General features: G+C 38.2%; 1 protein-coding gene and 3 long non-coding RNA genes across 5 annotated transcripts; 2 read left to right on the top strand and 2 right to left on the bottom strand.

Annotated features, from left to right (window-relative positions):
* Window positions 1-501: 501 nt before the first annotated feature.
* LOC309497723 lies at window positions 502-1,682 on the top strand. The gene is made up of 2 exons (XR_014205683.1): window positions 502-992; window positions 1,183-1,682. It is a non-coding gene; the product is annotated as an uncharacterized lncRNA (long non-coding RNA).
* A 3,113-nt stretch (window positions 1,683-4,795) lies between these two features.
* On the top strand, window positions 4,796-20,806 carry LOC309497670 (uncharacterized protein). Its single transcript, XM_082167978.1, has 3 exons — window positions 4,796-4,859; window positions 5,566-5,703; window positions 18,526-20,806. The coding sequence occupies exons 2-3, from the start codon at window positions 5,619-5,621 to the stop codon at window positions 19,518-19,520; spliced, it is 1,080 nt and encodes a 359-aa protein (XP_082024104.1). The 5' UTR covers window positions 4,796-4,859; window positions 5,566-5,618; the 3' UTR covers window positions 19,521-20,806.
* LOC309497698 lies at window positions 11,858-13,962 on the bottom strand. The gene is made up of 2 exons (XR_014205658.1): window positions 13,844-13,962; window positions 11,858-12,248 (listed from the first exon to the last, which is right to left on the bottom strand). It is a non-coding gene; the product is annotated as an uncharacterized lncRNA (long non-coding RNA).
* Window positions 13,977-15,842, bottom strand: LOC309497697. Of its 2 annotated transcripts, XR_014205656.1 has the most exons (6): window positions 15,557-15,842; window positions 15,340-15,445; window positions 15,172-15,239; window positions 15,017-15,089; window positions 14,377-14,467; window positions 13,977-14,284 (listed from the first exon to the last, which is right to left on the bottom strand). It is a non-coding gene; the product is annotated as an uncharacterized lncRNA (long non-coding RNA). The 2 variants fall into 2 exon arrangements; XR_014205657.1 differs by having other exon boundaries at window positions 13,982-14,284; window positions 15,340-15,842.
* Window positions 20,807-22,643: the final 1,837 nt, after the last annotated feature.

Here is a 22,643-nt window from a genome sequence, read left to right as displayed (position 1 = left end):
GGTTCGAATCCACTGTGAGACACCAATGTGTCCCTGAGCAAGACACTTAACCCCTAGTTGCTCCAGAGGCGTGCGACCTCTGACATATATAGCAATTGTAAGTCGCTTTGGATAAAAGCGTCAGCTAAATGAATAAATGTAAATGTAGATTTTCTTTTCTTTAGGCTGCTAGGTGACCGAAACTTGCTGGCCCAGAAAAGTTATTAAAGAGATCGTTAATATAGTCCAAGTGACTACAGTGGCTCAATCTTAAGTATATCAAGCGACGAGTTGGTTCACGTAGTGTTTTAGCGCAGCGCGTCTGTGTTATACGTCACCACGTAGGCTCACTATTGGCCGACGCTGGTCATGTGTGTGATGCGTGATGACGTATAACACAGACGCGCAGCGCAAAAACACTACGTGAACCAACTAGAGGCCCAGAGAGAAGGAAATGAATAGTGGAATAAAGTCGTTGTTTTTGTTTGTTTTTGCGCACAAAAAGTATTCTCGTCGCTTGATATACTTAAGATTTATTGACTTATTTAACATTGTTGCCTTCCATTGATGTACGTTTCATCCGTTGCTACACAGTGGAGTTCTGAGGGTCAGATGCAGTATTTTATCGAAGCCCTTCAGATACAAAGCGATTTGCGCTACGCTGGCCAGAGCAAAGTAGGCGGAGTTCTCAAAACTTTTAACTATCTTCTTCTATACGTCTAGTTATTTTGATAGTTTGCTGCTGACCGAAAGGAGGAACAACAATGTATCTGAGAAAAAGAAAGAGAGCAGCAAAAAGAGGTTGTGGGTACATGAAACCCTCAGGTCCAAAGAACAGTTTGGGGAATTCAGGCTTGCGAAGGAGCTCCGTTTCCACAGCGACTGGTTCCAGGTGTACTTTCGGCTCAGTAGGGAGCAGTTTGACAGTTTGCTGGGCAGAGTCAGACCTAAAATCTCAAGGATCCATACCGAGAGCCAATTTCTCCAACGGAGCGTCTGACAATTTATCTGAGGTGAAATGTGATAAAAAAAATCGACTCCTTTTATTTCATAGGCTATATTTTGTCATGTCCTGTGGTCATGTCTTTATCCCGCTCACACCACATCAGTTTCTTAATTGGAGGTGGTTAAAAGTTTTGCTGTTTTAATTGTACTGATAGTTATATTTTACTGAACATTATAATGTCAGAAAATTAATTTCAGATACCTGGCAACTGGTGATTCTTACACCATCATTGCTTCTAGTTACAGAGTGGGCATCTCCGTGACATGCATTGTACAAGATGTGTCCAAGGCCATTTGGGACAGCCTGGTGGATGACTTTCTGCCTGTACCAAAGACTGCCGATTGGCAGGAGATCGCCTTTGGTTTCAAGGAGAGGTGGAACTTCCCCAACTGTGTGGGTGCAATGGATGGGAAGCATGTGGTAATCCAGGCACCACATAATTCAGGCTCCCATTATTTTAATTACAATTACTCTGTTGTACTTCTGGTGGTTGTGGATGCAAGGTATCTTTTTAGGGTGGTGGATCTCCCAGGCGCTGATCACCTGGGACCCATGCCTCATGTCTTTGTGGGTGATGAGGCTTTTCCCCTCAGGTAAGTTATATTGATTGCACACACGCACACACACACACACACACACACACACACTATATATATATATATATATATATATATATATATATATATATATATATATATATATATATATATATATATATATATATATATAACATACATACATACATATATACATATATACTGTATATAGCCCACAAAATTCTGGGCTTTCCAGAATTTCCTCATTATGACTGACCTTGGCACACGAGGTACATTACATGGTGGTTTAATCTTTAAAAGCAACTCGTCTATCAATTTTGTAGACCTACCTATATACCAGTGCTTTTCATGGTTTTCACTGTTTGACCACAGCCCTGTTACAGTTCTTGCTACACCCAGAAGTACTGAATGCATGTAGTCTAGCACAGACCCTTCAATGACATCAAAACTGGGAAGCCGACACAATGTACTTGGTCATTTGACACCCATAACAGGCTGTCCTGACTCTAATGCAGCTTCTACAAATTCATTAGTCTGTTCCTGATTGCGAAGCTGGAGGTCTTTCTGAAAAGGATATGCATGAGTATATCCTCTGCCCTTTTCAACCCATTTTCCTAGGGCAATAGGAGCAGCCATATTCACCATTAAACTGTTTGACATTCTGTATTAAAGGTCTAGCAACCGAGTCACTCATTGGAACTAGAGGGATTACTTTTGTATTGATAGAAACACCTTTGTTCTTTTCCCATGTGACACCAGTATCCTCTAGTTTTCCACATTCCTCTACAAAAGGAACCCTTACCTTGACATTTAGCTGTGATGATGTGCCAGTTTTTAAAAAGTCCCCTTGTAGTATTTGGCCCCTTTTTTGCACCATTAATGAGTTGCCGTTGAAAATGAGACCGGATAATGTACTCCTTTGTGGACTGTGGTTTGGGGATCGAAAGCTTTGTCCTGCATACCGAATCATTACCACCAACAACATTTAGAATTTTCATAACATCCTCAAGACAGTCATTGGTCAAATTGTGTTTGAGCTTAAGTGTCAGAAGAAGTAGCTGGGTTTGCTCTTTAGTTTGACCTGAATCCACTGGATCCTCTATCTGAACAGGACTGGAAGTGCACTCTTCATCAGGAGTAGTTAGCTGGATGTCTTCTGGGATGGTGTCTGGGAATGGCTAATAAATATGGGTATTATGGGTCCTGTTAACATCACATTAATACTCTTCGAAGAGATGTAGCCTAGAGTTAAGTTTAAGTTCCAGATCATTTGGTTCTTTCCCAATCCCATTTATACTCTTCTGCCCTGTAATTTCCTGTCTTCTCTCCATTATCCTTTCTGCAATAAATTAAAAATGGCAAAAAAAAAAAAAAATCCTTAGTGTGTGTGTGTATATATATATATACCCGGTGGGGTCTTCTGCTGTTGTAGCCCATCCGCCTCAAGGTTGTGCGTGTTGTGGCTTCACAAATGCTTTGCTGCATACCTCGGTTGTAACGAGTGGTTATTTCAGTCAAAGTTGCTCTTCTATCAGCTTGAATCAGTCGGCCCATTCTCCTCTGACCTCTAGCATCAACAAGGCATTTTCGCCCACAGGACTGCCGCATACTGGATGTTTTTCCCTTTTCACACCATTCTTTGTAAACCCTAGAAATGGTTGTGCGTGAAAATCCCAGTAACTGAGCAGATTGTGAAATACTCAGACCGGCTTGTCTGGCACCAACAACCATGCCACGCTCAAAATTGCTTAAATCTAAAGGTATTTTTCAAGTATAAAAAATAAAATTTGAACATAGTGGTATAGACTAGGCTTACTGCAAGTGCAAAAATAACATATAAATAGTAAACTATAAGTATAATGTTAAGTTCACTTAAAGAAAACTTGTAGTATAAAACTACTAAACTAGTAGTTTACTGAAAGTATATTTCAAAGTGTACTTACATAAACAAAAAATTTGCTACAAGTATTAAAATAGTAAACTACTAGTATTACCCATAAGTTCACTTGCAGTACAAATGAGAAACGTAATTATGAACTAGTTGTGCATTTAAAGTTTACTACTGTTACACTTATAGTACACTTAAACATATACTTTTATATACTAAAAGTGGGCCAATTTAGTCCCAAGCGGTATTAAAATAGTACACTTACAAGTTTACTACAAGTACATATTGACATTAGTATACTTACTGCATAATGTATACTTAATGTATACTTAAAAATATACTTGAACATTAATTAAGTATACTTCATAAAATGAACTTGAAGTATACTTCTTTTTTGTAAGGGTGGCTCAGTCAAAGACTTCTTTACAACCGAGACTGTTGCTTGTTCTTGGCAAATACCTTACTTTATTTGTCTTCCGGAAAACATGTAGTATCTTCGGCTGCTTCCGAAAGGGCAGTACTAAATGAAAAAAATATATAATTAAACAAAATAAGAACATTTTGGGCATCTTCATCCTCTTAATGCGTCTTGTTTCCTTCTGGAGCATCAGTAAATGTTTGAACCTTTTTCATTAGTTGTGCATTTCTTCATTAGTTGTGAAAAGATGGATCTCAAAATCATACAGTCACTGCTGGAAAGGGTTAAAATATAAATACAATTTTAAAAAAGGGTTACATTTGCTGAAAAAATGAAGAATTTGCAGGACCTGAATTACTTTTCTGTAGAACACTGGGCAGTAAACTGCTCAGGACAAACAAAGGACAAACAAAAAAAAGTCATGGATCATTCAGGTAGGCACAGTATTAAGAATCAAGGGTATGTAAACTTTTGAACAGTGTCATTTTTATAAATTCAACTATTTGTTTTGTCTTGTGGACTATAATGTAAACATCTTTAAAGTAAAATAGCTTATTCAGGACAGCACTAAATAAAAAATAATGTATAATATTATATTAATATTTATAAAAATATAATATTTTGTATCATCCCTTATTTTGTTAAAATTGTTAACATTTTTGCAGATTCTTCAAAGGGTATGTAAACTTTTTTTAGCACAACTGAACATATGATCTCTGCTTTATTAACTTATAATAGGTAAACCAGACTTGTCACTTTTTAATACTGTGATATCTTGTAAATGTTTTCTGCATCCAAACATTGAAGTTTTGCCTTTTAGACAGAATCTCACAGTTTCATTAGTAATTATTAAAATTGTATATATTTTCACAGTATCAAATATATGTTGTATGTAATATTCTATGCACTTTTGTGATTTTTTTGAAGAAAAAAAAAATGGGACTTTTATTTTGGTCTGGCGATATGACGTCATAAGTGTGCACCGCACTGTTGTAATTCGGCTGAAGAAAGGTTGGTGTTTAAATGCATTTAAGGTGTTTATATGAAATCATGCTGTTCAATCAATTTCATAATATTTACAAGCTCTGTAAGATGAATTTATTATTTAAATATTGTTACATTGTAATGCTTTATTTAACATTAATGAACGTTATTTTTGTGAGTAAAGCGCATCCACACGAGTAACAGAAAAGGTGCGTCTCATTTTGCTCCCAATATCGTGAATTAGTTAGTTGTACACACGAATTCGGTGACTGGCAAGCAGTAATGGGAGAAACGGAGCTTTTCGACACTCCCGAGTTAATTGATTCGTAAAATGAATCACTGATTCAAATTGCTCGATTCACCGCACGCTCACGAGACCTGCTGGTCAAAACAGTGTAAATGTTACGAGAACAACATGTAATGAAAACTTAAACAAACCAACTGCAAATGTTGTCATGAAAGTGTAATCTATTAAAAATAATTTTCAAATAATTTAATATAGAAAAAGTCATAACTCATATGAAGTGTGTAATTTGTAGAGCTTGTTTTGAGTATATTTGGCTAATCAGGCCATTTAAGGCCATTGACTGTGACTATGACTGACTCCCTTACCAGTGTGCGCAGACTACTGAACTAGGGAGCGGTTTGAGTTCAGAGATTTAGTTTTGATTTTGATTTTTTTTTTCTGTTATTTATTCTCATCTTAAACATGACATATTGTCCAAACACACAGAAAAACTCCTGGTGAAGCTGCTTACCTGAGATCCACGTGACACTATTATAAATATGGCATTTATTAAAGAGGAGAGTGAAGACATGAAGATTGAAGAAACATTCAGAGTGAAACAAGAAGATACTGAGGAACAAACAGGTTGGTTTCATTCTCAAAGCTGAACTGATATCGTTTAAAATCTCTAAAGAAATTAATTATATTTTTGAAGAATGTCATGAGTGTCAAACTAAAGTGGTTTTATTTGACATAGATGAGGAGAGACATGTTGAGATCACATGACCAGACAAATACTATTAAAATTCATTAAATACAATAGTCTACTATTGGGTCATTCCATGTCAAATCAACCAAATTTCGGAAACTTACCAGGCTCAAATTTTTTGTTTTGTTAATAGTTTTTCTATAGAAAGACAAACATAAACTTGAAAAAAGCCAAAATATTTAATGTCACAGATGTATATTTACTGAGTAATCCACTATTTTGTAGAGGGGGGTCAAAATGGGGGGTCCATTTGTACCTGAGATTTGGAGCCAAAGCCATCTTTCAATTACTTTAGAAAGATGGCAGCATCATTATTTAATTTTTTACACAGAGATTGGTAGATGTAGCCTATTAGTAAAATCTGTTGACTTTAGCAATCTTTGTCTCATTATATGGCAACGGGGACAGTTACATTTTTTTTTTGAAAAAGCACCTGTGTTTTTTGCCTCGAGTTTGCATGCCTGTAACTCAAGAAGTATTAAAGATATCTTAATATCCTTTTAGATTCTGGTTCTTAAACATTTATTTTGGTATCTTCATTTTAAAGGCCCTATATGGTTCAATCCCAGAGATATGGAGATCTTAATGCGGCTGCACGAGTAAATTGGTAAATTGTACACCGTTTCAGTGGTCAAAAACCATATGTGGGCCACTTTGCATATAGCTGATACTTTTTTCTTTTAAAGAGGAATATCTGAAGAACAAATAATGTTGAAACTAGAAATGTATCATATTTTTCATAGAACATACCCGAGTGCCTTAAATATTATATTCCAAAGTTTGCATGTAGATTTTCCCTTGATAATAATTAGTTACATTTATATAGCGCCTTTTCTGAGACCTCAAAGCGCTTTACATAGATGGGGGAATCTCCTCAACCACCACCAATGTGCAGCATCCACTTGGATGATGCGACGGCAGCCATATTGCGCCAGAACGCCCACCACACACCAGCTTACTGGTGGAGAGGAGACAGTGATGAAGCCAATCAGTATATGGGGATGATTAGGAGGCCATGATGGACAGAGGCCAAGGGGCAAATTTGGCCAGGATGCCGGGGTTACACCCCTACTCTTTTTCGAAGGACATCCTGGGATTTTTAATGACCACAGAGAGTCAGGACCTCGGTTTAACGTCTCATCCGAAGGACGGTGCTCTTTTTTTGGCAGTATAGTGTCCCCGTCACTATACTGGGGCATTAGGACCCACACAGACCACAGGGTGAGCACCCCCTGCTGGCCTCACTAACACCTCCTCCAGCAGCAACCTGGTTTTCTCAGGAGGTCTCCCATCCAGGTACTAACCAGGCTCAGCCCTGCTTAGCTTCAGTGGGCAACCAGTCTTGGGCTACAGGGTGATATGGCTTTGATAAAAATGTTATTTAATAAGAGAAGGTAGAAAAGGGAATGTCGCTACAGTTATGACTCATTTCTGGCATTACCATAGTATTTAATTGTAATATTGAGTGATATTGTATATTATCTAAAGAAAGTAAAAAATATATATGTTTTCTTTCTTATGCTTTCAGGTTTTACCAATTATGATAAGACTTGAATTGTAATTACTATTATAACTGTATAATTATTACACCAATATTATGCATTTTAATGAATAAAGAGAAAATGAATAATTTAATTATTATATATTGTGTATGTTTAAAGAAGATAGAAAATGTTGCGTTCTTTCTATTGTTAGAAAGGTTAGTCTTGTATTGATAATGATTTATTACTGCTGTGTGCCCAATGATGGAATATAATACTTTTTAATGAATGATGTTTTAAAAAAAATAAAAATAAATATGCATTAAATTACAATAACATTTTTAGTGTAATCTTAAATGTAAATATATACAATATTTTCAAGAGAAACATCAGATAACAGTCTATGAGTAAAATGGGTAAGTTTTTAAATAAATCACCACTGAACAGCAGCAGCAATGTACAGAAACAACAAACAAGTCCAACCAGCAGAAAAACAAGCCTTCCTTCAGTGGAGATCAGTGATGCTTTATACTCTTCTTTTCCTTGAAGACCAATCCCGACCGAGCAGTCATCAGCAGAGGGCAGGGCCGGATTAACCATACGGGCAACTGGGCAATTGCCCAGGGGCCCAAGACCTCTAAAGGGCCCAGGGCAGCAAGGGCACGAGCAAAATACTGTATCTGGTAATCTCCCGCTTTATATTAAACAAACTTTCAACACGGGCTTTTGCGCTGCACAGAGAGACGGTGCGCTGCCTATGACTTTGAACGTGAGTTGAGAGCGGTTGAGAGTCAGTCTCATGCGGACTGACCAATGAAGAGAGGGCCTCAAGTTAAGACCAAGTTAAGACCCTCTCCTCATTGGTCAGTCCGCATGAGGTGGGTCAAAGGTTACACCGAGCGGGTTACGTGACGTCAGGCGTTGCTACAACAGAAAAAAATCAGACATGGAGAAGCTAAGTGGGAGCGCGAAGTGGAAATTAAAAAAGGAAAAGGACATCAGAAACGCAGAAAATTTTAAGTATAAAATAGGTAATTTCTTCACTCCTGTTAATGTTGCCGACAGTTCTGTTAAGTCAGTTTCCGTCAACGACGAGGACAACTCAGCTAGCCAGGACTTTTCTACACCGCCAGCTTACGTTTACAGCCCGGAGAGCGAAGAGCCAGCAGCAACTTCAAGCAACAACCCAGAGGCAGCGAGTCTGATCGTCACCGCCGGCGCCACCTGAGCCGCTTGTCGAGTCTGGGAGCAGCCCCTGCATCTCAACGCCTCTACTCCCTGGGGATCCTGCACTGTGGGGGGCCGTTACGGAGCGGCTCCGGGAAGAAGCGATTTACCGAGGGCCTGCAGCTTTCCAGAACCGGGCCGCCAGCTTTCCAGAACCGGGCCGCCAAGTATCCTGCATCGGTAAGGGAGTCCGGACTTGGAAGTAGGACACGCTCCCTCACCAACGATTTGCTTCACTGCCGGCTCCCAAACAATCAAATTGTGCCAAGGGAATGGCTTCTTTACTCGCCATCAACTGGATCAGTTTATTGTTATGCCTGCAAACTTCTGTCATCCCAAAAGCATGCATTTATCATCGGATTCTGTGATTGGAAACATCCAGAGAGGGTTAGTGATCACGAAAAGAGTGCAGAAAATAGACAAAACATGCTGTCTTTATTGCACAGATCTAAATATGCATGCAGAGTGGACGCTTCTCTTGCCCGACAGTGTGAGTCAGAACAGCAGTACTGGAAAGAAGTCCTCAGACGTGTGGTGGCTGTTATTACATTTTTGGGAGCGAGAGGACTGCCATTTCGAGGCGACAATGAACTGCTGGGCTCTGCACACAATGGGAACTATTTGGGACTGCTTGAATTGATAGCGGAGTTTGACCCCTTTTTAAAGGAGCATCTTGAGAAACATGGCAATAAGGGTAGAGGTAAGCCATCTTACCTGTCATCCACTGTGTGCGAAGAATTTATTTCATTAATGGGTGAAAAAACTAAGCAAGTGATTGCAGAGGAAATCAAACATGCAAAATATTTCTCGGTAATCGTTGATTCAACACCAGATTTAGCACATGTAGATCAGCTCACATTTGTTTTTCGTTTTGTCAGTGCAGATGGCAGAGTAGTGGAAAGATTCCTCGGGTTTGAGCCCATCCACAGCCACACAGGTGTCAGCCTAGCTGAATCTGTGATTGAAATGGTGCGTCGCTTGGGGTTAGACTTGTCAAACTGTCGTGGCCAAAGTTACGATAATGCTATCAACATGGCTGGCAAATACAGCGGGCTCCAGGCGCACTTGAAAAAACAAAACCCGCTAATTCATTATACACCGTGTGCTGCCCATTCTCTGAACCTCTTAGGTGTTAACTGCGTTGATAATTGCTGTGAGGAGGTTAACTCTTTTTTTGAACTGCTGCAGTCTCTGTATAGATTTTGTAGTGCATCAACACATCGCTGGAATACAGTTTTCAATAACAGCGAACATAACATTAAATACACTTTTAAATCCCTCAGCACCACCCGATGGAATTGCAGAGCAGACTCCACAAAAGCTCTCAAAGAAAATTACGGGGCAATTAGAGATATATTAGCCAAAATATCTTTAGACTGTGATGAGAAAACACAAACTAAACTCGAAGCTGCTGCATTGGTCGCAAAACTTGATAAACTGGAGACGGTAATAATGACTATGCTGTGGGACCGGGTACTGCATAGATTTAAGGCAACAAGTGACCAACTCCAAAAAAGTGATATGGATTTAGCTACTGCTCTTGGCCTTTTGCGCTCACTGCTTTCATATGTTGGCACTCTACGAGAACAGTTTTCAGAGCTCGAAGAATCAGCACGCGCGGTCAGTGTGACACTGAACGTGTGAGAAAAAAAAAAGAGATTTGCAGATGAGTCTGCTGATGACAGCAAAGTAGATTTTAATGACAGCAGTCAGAAATTTAAAGTTGAAACATATTACGTCATCATTGACAGACTTTGTTCATGCCTATCCAAGCGCATAGAAGCCTACACACATGTGTGTGACCTCTTTGGGGTTTTATTTGAGAGGGACTGTGATGATTGTGATGTGCGTGTAAGAGCTGCTAAGCTGAGCTCCACTTATCCAACAGATCAAGGCCCGGTTTCCCAAAGCGTTCTTATCTCTAAGTAGTTCTTAACCTATTCCTTAACCTCTCTCTTAACCTTATGGGACGGTTCCCGAAACGTTCGTATGCTAAGTATATCTTTTGTAAGTCACACTTTCGTAAGGTTGGTCTGGACCACTCTTAGCTTCACCTTATCACTGTTGCAGGTCTATATGAAAATAATTCTGAAGTTTTAATACACCCAGACAGTGTTCAGTTAGGCTAATTCAAGTGTTTTCATGCAAAGAATAAAATTGTCATTACACTGATTATTTTTTGTAATTATATTATTATACAATATTATTAATTTAATTAAAACGCTCTTTTAAAGGCCAGTGAAAGCATAGGCTACTGTCAGTTAAGTCCTATTCGGACGCTAGTATTGTTTCTCATGGGCTCGTCGTATTTTAAAGCTGCCGTCGGCAACATTTTTTTGATCATATTCAGTGTAATCGACACTATAATCCGACAGAACAACATAAATAAGGTGGTTTTAGAAAAAAACCCGAGCTTATAACTCCACCTGGAGCGTGTTATTTGTTTTGCAAAAAACCAGCGCTCCCGCTTCATCAGGTCCAATCAGCGCAGGGGGGTGTGAGATCTGACTGTCAATCACAGGTCGTGCACACGCCACAGATCCCCCTCACTCGCGCACGTTAATATCACATGCACACGCCACGCCTGAAGTTCGCCTGGAGATTGCATGAAGCGTAATGGCGGAGAGAAAATCTACTAACAAGCTTCCAATTCCTCGGTTATTGCTATCTATGGATAGATTAGCCAGGGCAGCCTACCTCCGAGTCCATGGTGTTGATAGATGCTGAAGAGACGGACGCGTTCACAGAAAATCAGGTACACACGCACAGTGACGCACTGACGAGCACGACCTCGATGGGAGGGTGCTCGCTGGTAGTGGGGAGGGGCATGAGAGTTGTAAACATTCAAAATTTTGGCTAATCGACCCAATCTGCCAGACTTGCCGACGGCAGCTTTAAACATTTACAGGGGTAAGTCGGTGATTTTAGTGCCGTCCGAATCCATAATATCAGTGTTTTTCTCACCCAACCCGCGTAAAAATCCCTGGCCAAATTAGTACACTGTAAAGAGGTTGCTGTAAATTTTACAGTAACTTACTGGCAGCTGGATGCCAGTAAGTTACTGTAAAATGTTTTACAGTATTATTACTGTATTTTCACTTACAGTATACTGTACCATTTACTGTAATTGCATTTACAGTATTATTACTGTATTTTCACTTACAGTATACTGTATCATTTACTGTACTTGCATTTACAGTATTATTACCGTATTTTCATTTACAGTATTAGTGTTGTTTTTTGTTAGTTTTTTTCATTTAAATTTTCTTTTTTTAATTTATGTTTACCCCACCCCCCAAAAAATCACAATAACTCACAAACATTTGTCCTTATAATATTCTTTTTAATCGTTGAACATTTTGTTTTAGAAGTACAAATTACAAATCTTGACCTTTAGGAGCCACTAGCTGAAGAAAAAAAAAGGCAACATCTCCAAAGTCCATAGAATTAATCTCCTGGTGACCATTTATATCTGTAGCATGGCAAAAACGTACACACACTGAAAAGCAAAACAGGCCTTAAAACAATAAAATACAGTCAAAGTCAGTGTTGTGTTGTTACATTTCAGTCATTTTGCCAGTCAAAGTTGACAACCTCTCTGATGAGAAACACTGAGGGTTTCAGGCTGATGCTTTTCTTTGGACCTTTCCAGATTTCCATCTGATCTGTGCCTTTGGTGTTTGGTGCCATCAGGGTTGACTCTCAGAATGAACCTGCAAACACAAGCAGGGAAAAAATATATAATTTTTTCAGACCGGTGTTGGCAGAATTTTCCCTAACCCTCAAACTTGATGCTGCATGTACTTTGGCGTTAATAAAACCACTACATCTGATTCTGAATCCACCTACAGTAGTGGTGGGGGAAAAATCGATTCTGTTCAGTGTCGCGATATTTTGCGCACGCAATTATATTGATACAGTAGCGCAAAGTATTCCAATATAGGTTATAAGGCTGTGACGGTGGCAGTTTTTTTTACCACTGCGGTGGTAATGGACCAACTACCTGCAGTGGTTGGGGGGTTATTATGAAAATTGAAATAAAAAAATGTAGTTTATTCGAGCAAAAAAGTCTTTATTTGAGCAATTCCGTCAAAGAAGCAACACAAAGCCTGTAAAGCATTCAAATACATATCAGTAAATATTAGAAACTTACATAATAGAAAAGTTAAATCTATATATAAAAAAAAAAAAAATTTCGTTTAATACTTCCACACAAAGACACGTGATTCCACATGAAGCCATACCGCTCTGTGCTTTGAGAGGGATGACACGAGGAGGAAAGAGACCATCGATCTATTTTCTGATATCTTCATGTTTTCTACTTGTTGTAAAAGGTATGAAAAGTGAATTTAATCTTCCACAAGGGCAAGACATTTAAGCTATGTTTGAAATTGCGCTGCCAAAGAGAGCGAAACTAAAAATCAAATAAACTTGACGCGCCGTACATGTCTAATAACAAGCAAAAACTGTGTTGAAATGAATCTGACGTGCAAGTAAAAATGTAGGCTATCTGTCCTACAACGTTTTTCTACTTTACCACAGTAAAGAATGTGAATGTAATAGGCCTAAATAAAAGCGAACCAAGGAAGAAACGTTTATAATCCCCTTCGAAAATCGAGACGTAAGTGAAGATTTTGGGAAAAAAACAAGGTATTAAATGCAGGGATGAGTCACAATTTTTGGATATTCGATTAGTTTATTTAATTATAGAATTATAGTATATCGAATAGGTTGTGTAATTATTCTCTAAAATAAAATCTCCATGTTTTTGGTGCTAATGCGGTGGTGACGCGTTCATATAATTACGTTCTGTAATAAGGTCCTGTGTCCTGAATGTTCAAGGACAAAGTTTTTGCACTAGCCTCCAGTAAATGTGTAGAAGATGTTCACAGATTTAATGTGACATTTGTAGTGAGTTGAGCAGTCTTATTTTTTGTAATGTCTTTGAATAATATGGGGGACATGAATCGCAATATATCGCAGAATCGAATCGCAATACTTGCTGTATCGCAATGTTAGGAAGCGCAATATTGAATTGTGGCCCAAATATCGCAATACTATCGAATCATCAAATTTTTGCCAATTTCCACCCCTAACCTACAGGGATGGTATTACCCCATAATACATTACATTAAAATCATTAAAGCTTCATTCTTTTTCAATATTCCTGTAGCTTAGATTTCCAGGGAATGGATAATTTAAATTAAACTTAATACAATGTAAGTTGCTTTGGATAAAAGTGACTTCCAAATGAATGCATGTAAATGTAATGTAATGTAAAAAAAAAAATATATATATATTGGTTTACCTGATTCTGCATTCGACAAAATAGACAGCTAATGCTGAAGAGTCGTCTGTTAGCAGTTGTAACTGGATGATGATTCTGCCCTTCATTGTCAGCATCCATGTTTTTGCTTTGAGAACAGATCTCCTGAAACAGATAAAGTCACAGCAGCCTTTTAGTGTTATAGTTTACAGAAAAAAAAACTAAAATACAATAACAGAACTTATTACTAACAACAATAACATGTGGGGTGAAGATGAGGTAAGATATAATGTTGTATGGTGTTTATAGTTTTTAATCAATTAAACAACATTAAAAATATTAGTTAGCAAAACTTTGCTATATTGATAATGGTATATTGCTAACCCTTTCCTCCTCCTTCTCCTCTTCCTCCTCCAACGTCAACCCGTTCTGTGTATTAGTGGAGAGCGTCAGCAGTGATGTACAGTCCGGAGGGAATGGCCGCTGCAAATTCAAAATAAAGAACAGAAATGAACATGTTTGCCTGCTTAACTAATGCATTCTTCAGCTAATTTAGTTGATGTCATCTTACTCACCTGTAGATGTTATCACCATTACGAAGGCAATCACAAAAAAGACTCCAAAATACACCTCCGACATTTCAGACGACATAATTCAGACCACAAACTTGAAAATAAAACAAAAGATGAAATTAACAATGGTGTTGGATAAAGGGTTAGTTTACTCAAAATTGTAAATTCTGTCACCATTTACTCACCCTCAACTTGTTCATAACTTCCATTAAATTATTTAATGTGCTGTATACAAAAGAAGATATTTTAAAGAACATGAGCAACCAAACAGTTACTGGTCCCCATTGACATCCAAAGTATTTTTTCTATTATAGAAGTCCATGCGGACCAGCCACTATTTACCAACATTATTCAAAATATCTTATTTTATATCTTAATAATATCTTATTTTACATAAATGTTCAGACGAAAGAACTTCATGCAAGTTTAGAACACGTTGTGGGCAAGTAAATGATGACATACATAATTTTCTGTTTAAGGTGTACTACGTTATCCCTTTAACTAAGTTTTACTCAGTATTTACGCTGTACATCTGCCAAAAAGTTGTGAAAGAGGAGACAGAACATACCAAAGTTATTATGCTTCTCTGTTTAATAAGTTTACTTCGGCTAATTTAGGTGAAGGTGACCATAACGTTACATACCAGTTGATGTTATCACAATGAAAAGGCTCCAACACACTCCATCGTTGCAGATGGCATTATCCAGATCACAAACCTGAAAATAAATCATATAGGCCTACGTGAAAATATTGTTTAAAACCCGCACTTTAACAAGGGTTTCGTCTATCTCACTTTACCTCAGTATTTCACGTTGAGTTCGCTGTTAGACGGTTAACGTTACCGTCGACTCCGCCCGCCTGATGAGCTAACTTGCGTTAAAGAGGCAGAGGAACACACAACCATTATTTTTTATAGTTTTAACTAAAGAATATTTCGGCTAATATAGGTGAACTTAACTTACTCACCAGTTAATATTATCACCGTGACAGCGACCCGGCCGACAGTCAGGAAAAAAGACAGTAATAAAGGCACCAAAAAAAACATTCTGACGACAGTCAGGAAAAAAAGACACTAAAACCATTCAGACGAAAACAAAACGATACATCATGTTAGTTTGCTGTTAACATAAGTAAAAACATTTGAAAATGTTTATTTTACATAAAATAGAAATTATATACTAACCTTTTTGGTGAGTTACATGATCTTTTGTCCGTGCATTAACTGCCACTTCACCCCTCAAAAAAACACTTGAAAATAAATCCCTCTTGCCATTGGTCAGTTTTTCGCGGGCAAGTTCACTACTGTAAATTGATTTACAGTAGTGAAGAATTACAGTAGTGACCCTATATTTTCCCATAATCCTTTGCTGTTTACAGTAACATACTGTATACATATTTTACAGTATCTTACTGTACATATTACAGTAAAATACTGTTCAAATTACAGAAATCCGTTACAGTGTACCTTCTGTTTTTTGACAAACAGGTCGTGTGGTAATTTAATTGCCGCCTGAATCCATATCTCTGAGTTTACAAGAGATTCGAAATTCACGGTTTAAATCCTTTTTGATCACTACCGAGCACCGTACTTAAGATGTAAACTTTTATTACTGAAATGCTGGAAAGTATTTCCAAGAACAATATTTCATCGCAGCTCCACCTCAGCGAACAAAAATGGGAAAGAGAAGGCACGTACATTTTTGAAAAGGTTATTGTGGCAGCAATATATGTTACAATTTTAAAATATGTAGGCAAGGTTATTATAGGCTATTATAGTTTGGATTATTTTTTATAATATCCAATAATCATAATAAATGCAATTTCAACTATTTCTGAAGTGCTTCTCTAATAAAGAACACCACTTTCTCACATAAACAGCCCCTGCACGAAAGAATAATTGATTCTCGATCCATCGATTTCAACCAATTCAGCACCATCGCCACGGACAGCGCCGGGTAACGTCGCACGTAAGAAGGTATCTCTTAAGCAGCTTTCTAAGGTATAGTTCGGGGAACACACTTAGGAACATAAACAAATTTGGTAAGATATATCTTTCGAGTCTTCTTAGCACGCTAAGAGTGAGCGTTATCGGGAAACCGGGCCCTGGATAGTTCCTTGTCAGATGAACTTATTCAGTTCAAGCACTTTGTGCAGCATGAGACTTCACCTGTACAGCTGCTGCAAGCTCTTGACAGACATGGACTTAAGACAACATTTCCGAATGTTTATGTTGCACTAAGACTGTTTTTAACCTTACCTGTGTCTAACTGTGAGGGCGAGAGGTCATTTTCTGTTTTGAAACGGGTTAAAAATGAGCTGAGGACCACAATGTCACAGACACGGCTCTCTGCACTTTCTCTCTTAGCCATTGAACATGAACTTGTAAGTGGCCTTGATTTTGAAGATATTATACATCAGTTTGCACAGTCAAAGTCCAGAAAAAAGCCAGTATAAGATGCCAAATGAAAGCAAACATGCACTTCCTCCTTATTTAGGATTAAAATTGTGTGTTTTGCCAGGTTTTGTAGTATTTATTTTTTATCTTGTCTTCTAGAGAGAAATTGTGTCACAGACACGGCTCTGCACTTTCTATTTTAGCTATTGGACATGAACTTGTTAGTGGCCTTGATTTTGAAGATGTTATACACCAGTTTGCACAGTCAAAGTCCAGAAAAAAGCCATTGTAAGATGTGTTTGCCAAATGAAGGCATTTCAAATTCAAACATGCACTTCCTCATTATTTAGGACTAAAATTGTGTGTTTTGCCAGATTATGTAGCATTTATTTCTGTCTTGTCTTGACAAACATTTAGAAATCTGTCAATTTCTTGTCTCTATGTCGCACTAAAATGTTTAACTGGTTAATTGTGCTGTGATATGTTGTTGTTCTATTTTAAAACAAGTTAAAATGAGCTTAGGATAAAAATGTTTATGAGCAGATAATAGTGATACTGCATTTTATTTATTTATTTTTTCCTTGAGGTGCCAGCTTTATTAAAATGCTGTAAATTGTTGTGGAGGGATAACTGGCAGATTTCAAATTGTTTGTGTTGGACTAATAACTTGATTGCCTTGTTGAATTCTGAGGAGACAGGGTCACCCTGTCAGGGTGATTTCTGCTTAAAATGAGCTGAGGACCAAAATGTTTCTTGATGTGTTGTCTGTGGTCTTCTGTTATAGCTCTATCAATTCAATACATTTCTATTGGGAATAAATGTTGTTAAATAAACGATGGTTTGAAAGTGGTTGCTTATTTATTCATTTTTGTGAAAATGGAGGATATTTCCCTCCCTCTCAATGTAGTGGGTCAATTTTACCAGATTATACAGATGCTGATGTGTTTTGTTTTCATAGCATCATATGTGAGTGAATGTCTTTGATAGGGGACATAGTAGTGCATTTGTAGTTCTATGAGCATTTCAATATTTGTAAATCAAAATACACCTGATGACAGTTAGAATTTGAAGTATTGAGTATATTTACTGTATATTACAGTAATATATTCTGTATATGACCATATTATGTAGATCCTGGGGTCGTGATGATGGGGCCCTTGAATATTGTTGCCCAGGGTACAACAAAGTGTTAATCTGGCCCTGGCAGAGGGGATCACCCTCACCTGGCTTTACCTGCACAGAAGGCAGAGAAACGACCACTACTGCCAACTAGTGGCTTGACACACATAACATACTAAAATATTAAATAAAATTACACTGTAGGTCGTAACATGTGCTTCAGACACCAGTTACACTGATGCTGATCCCCATAGCAACGATCCAGACACAGTTTCTCACTCCCCTTCTCAGGGAACCATGTTTATGTTTTCCACTAAGCTGGCGAATGATCTCAGCTAAACACTCCTTATGGCATTGATCCTGCCTTTTGTTTACACAGGGAGCGTTCCGGGACTGATCCCGGCAATGTTACTAGGTCCTCATCCCGGGATCGATCCCAGAATCTGAATCAAAATGTGTTTGCGTTCACATATAAGGCACAATTTTATGGCAATTTTATGCGATCAACTTAAGGGGCTTAAGAAGCATTAGCAGTTTTATGTTGTTGGTTTTGAAGCTTTTATGTATAATTGTTTTGATATCTGTTGCTTTGTGCCATTAAACTGGGGTTAACTTTCATTTGTCTTTTTTCACCTTAGACCTGATGATGCTGAAAGAGGAGAATGAAGTACTGAATGAAATGGAGAAGAATCAATATGAGATTCATTATGATTTCATAACTGAAGAAAATTCTTTTAGTTGCTCACAGAATGACAATGAAGAGAAGCCTATCACATACCCTCAGTGTGGAAAGACTTTTGATCAAGATGAAAACTTTAAAGCCCACATGACAATTCACACTGTAGAGGGTCCTTTCATCTGCCATCAGTGTGGGAAAAGTTTCACTCAAAAAGGAAGCCTTAACAGGCACATGAGAATTCACAATGGAGATAAGCCTTACATGTGCCCACTGTGTGGAAAGAGTTTTAATCAACATGGAAACCTTGAAGTCCACATGAAGCTTCACACTGGAGAGAGGCTGTTCACCTGTCAACATTGCGGAAAAAGTTTCAACCGAAAAGGAAACCTTAATTACCACATGAGAGTTCACACTGGAGAGAGCCCTTTCACTTGCCAACAATGTGGAATAAGTTTCACTGTAAAGGGAAGCCTTGTTAGGCACATGAGAATTCACACAAGAGAGAAGCCTTACACATGCTCTCATTGTGAAGAGAGCTTTGAGCAACATGGAAACCTTAAAGTCCATATGAGAATTCACACTGGAGAGAAGCCTTACGTGTGCTCTCATTGTGAAAAGAGCTTTGATCAACATGGAAACCTTAAAGTCCATATGAGAGTTCACACTGGCGAGAAGCCTTACACATGCCCTCAGTGTGGAAAGAGTTTTGATCAACATGGGAACCTTAAAGTCCACATGAGAGTTCACACTGGAGAGAAGCCTTACACATGCTCTCAGTGTGGAAAGAGATTCACTCAAAAAGGACACCTTGAAGTCCACATGAGAATTCACACTGGAGAGAAGCCTTTTACCTGCCAGCACTGCGGAAAAAGTTTCAAACGAAAAGGAATCCTTAACAGGCACATGAGACTTCACACTGGAGAGAATGAGTTTCAATCAGCATGGAAACCTTAAAGTCCACATGGGAATTCATACTGGAGAGAAGCCTTTTATATGTGATCATTGTGGAAAGAGTTTCAGATATAACATAACCCTAAGTACCACATGAGGACTCACTTAAGAGAGAACTGTTGTCATCAGTGTGGTTCCAGACACCTTAGGAATCACTTAACACCGGAGAGAAACCTTTCATGTGCCATCACTAAGGAAAGACTCATTCTGGGAAAAATATGCAGTGTTCTTCAGCATCTATGTTTATGCACATAATGCTGATATTGCATTAAAAAAAACGCTGGATGGGGACGCCAAGATGTACATAAATTAAAAAAAATTATTTTGCCTCAATACCTCAAGTATAAGGCAATTGCTTATCAGATAAGAAAACATGCATAAACTATGATAGGAACACATTTACTGAATAAATTCATCGATGCGCATCAAAAAAGTCATGACTTTTTTACTAGCGGACCGATCTCGTTGCACAGCATCTGAAATGAAGTCTGTCATCAAAGTGGGTTGGTCTTAATAAGTGCAGGGCTCGAGACAAGGAGCCATTGGGTCCTATAAGGGAAACAGTGCCAAATAATGCCACAAAAGAATAAATGTGTTTTAATTATCATGTGTTGTCACGCCTGCCCTACTTTTAAGGCATCAACATTTTCATCCATCTTGTGGATGTCCTGGGAACTAAGGTTCACTTAAAGTAAGAACTGAATTGCTTTTCCAACTTGAGAACTACATACAGTCACAAAGAATTGTTCTTTACACAGAATCTGAGCCAGTGTCACAGACCATAATAATGTCAGCATCACTTGGCCAATGAGTATAGTTTGGCCTCCTTCTAATGCATCTAATAAACATTGGGCCTCATTCACCAACCGCTCTTACGAAGAAATGTGTTCTTAAACCCCACTTGTGCACTTTTTATGAAGATTCTGACATTCACTAATGTTTTCTTATTTTGGATTTGTTCTTAGCTAAGAACAAAATCTACGCACAATCAAGAGCACTCTTACACACATTTGAGTGATGACAGTTTGCTCCAAATAATTGGTTACTGCATTTTATTTAATTCTACAGTCGTTTACAATGACAGTATTTTACTGTAATGTATTTCTGATAATTTGTTGGAAAAAAATCATAGTATGCACAGAAACACTAACACTGCAATTTACATCAGCAATTAAGCTGATTAAATCAAATATGCCTCGTTTGGCATTTACCTGTTGCAGTAGAATTTCTATTTCAGAATTACTGAAGTTCTTTTTTCGTATGGTGATCGGTGGACCACCACCGTCTGTGTCTTTTGGACATTCTCCAACTTTTCTTGCACCCGGCCCTGAAGTGTGATGTCCTTATATGGGAATTTGTGGGGCAGTTTCTTATGCTAATTAGGAACAACTGGCACGCGCTTTCAATTACGAAGACGTGGGATTCATCAATTCTAAGAACACAGGTGCGAACAATTCTGTTGTTTAAGAACATGTCATGAATCCGAATTTTTAAGACTTTTCTTAGGAAGTTTATTAAGTACAAAATTAAGAAAATTCTTAGGAAGATATTGGTGAATAAGGCCCATTGTCGTATGTCTTGACCACACCCAATTTTTCTTCATGAGTAATATCTAAGAGATAAATTTGTTGAAAGGCAGCTTCACATGGAATTAAATGGGTGGTGTTGAATTTCATTCTTTCTCATGTAGACAACAGATTTAGTAAGGATTATGTGATATTGCATATATTTTACAAAATGCCCCTTCTATATAGTATTGTTTTTGGCGGCCTGTTTTAATTTTAGTTTTGGTCTAGTCTTTGTGTCAAGCTGTCATTTTAGCAGTGGCGGTTCTAGGGTTTTTCTGTAACAGGGGCCATTAAGGGGCCACATGTTACATTCAGGGGCCACATGTTACATTCAGGGGCCAAGTTCAGGGTACATTCAAGCACACAAAATAATTGATTTAGTACGGTGCAAATACATTTCGGCAGTCATTCCTTTTTCAAACGCTCTAATAAAAAATTATGAGCCAGTGAAGTTCTTAATGATTTTTTTCATTTATTTATACTGTGCATAAAGGACACAATGCATAAAACAAACACACACACACACACACACACACACACACACACAGCACTTCTGTGATGTTCTGATTTGCAATGATCTCTAAAGCCACCATTTCTGCACTGTGCTTTTTTTCCCATTAGAGAACCCTGATTCTGACCTGAATATAGACATTGGGGCATTTGGGAACGAAAAGTGGCGACAAGGGTAGCAAAAAACAGAGTCTATAGAGACTCCAGCCACGTAAAGTCTTTGTACCAGGTCTCAATGAATGCTCTCTTCCTGTTCCTGTGCTGTGTCTTGGGGAAGGACCTTGAGGACAGGTTGCACTGGACTGGGAAATGTCTGGAGAGAAGCAAAAAAAATTAAATAATGTATAACTTCTTTCTGAATTCCACCTTTTAAGTTTCATAATCATGTCGTCGCTTATAAACAGTAAATTATTGTTAATCAATGCATAGTTTGTTAAATGTCCATTGAGAACTTCAACAGGATGAAAATATAGGCATACCATCAGGTCCAGGTGGAGCAGCACCGAGCCCTCTGCTAGGCACCGGGAAATGTCTACAAGAAGCAAATGAAAAACAATTAAACATAACCACAGAGTCAGTACCACATACATTGCCTGTAATGTTTCTCTCATCTTATTTAAAATATGCACACAGTAAGAAGATAGTAGCTTACAGTTGGAAGCAGTTATTGCTAACTTTTCTGGTACTAGCTGCTAGCAGAAACATCCATTTTGGCGTCATTATTTTCAGACCCTCAGCAAGCAGTACATTTCTCCTCATTGCAATTTCAATGAATACCATTTAATACATTGCATTGTGTGTCTATCATCTGGCTTTGCCTACATCATGTTTTCTCTGACCTGGTGAAGAGGGGTTTGGGCTACCCTGGTCCTCAGCCTGCGGTTGTCGACCGTCCTCTGCTGCCTGCTGGTTGATTCTGTCCTCTGACCTCTCCTTTCTTAAACCCTCACTTTCAGTGGTATCATCGGTTAATTTTGTAAAAAACCTCTGAATGGCTCCCTGTGCCTATCCCTTTTTTTTTCATGCTCACTATATCTGCCAAACATGA

This window comes from Leuciscus leuciscus (assembly GCF_965113295.1).
Source record: "Leuciscus leuciscus genome assembly, chromosome: 4".
Taxonomy (NCBI): Eukaryota; Metazoa; Chordata; class Actinopteri; order Cypriniformes; family Leuciscidae; genus Leuciscus; species Leuciscus leuciscus.
Note: the sequence above shows the minus strand (reverse complement) of the source record. Positions and strands in the feature narration are given on the sequence as shown.

Excerpts from the sequence above, each read along its gene's own strand:
- LOC309497670 (XM_082167978.1), top strand. The coding sequence starts at position 5,619 with ATGGCATTTATTAAAGAGGAGAGTGAAGACATGAAGATTGAAGAAACA. Across the intron at positions 5,704-18,525 it reads AGATACTGAGGAACAAACAG|ACCTGATGATGCTGAAAGAG; the intron begins GTTGGTTTCATT and ends TTTTCACCTTAG.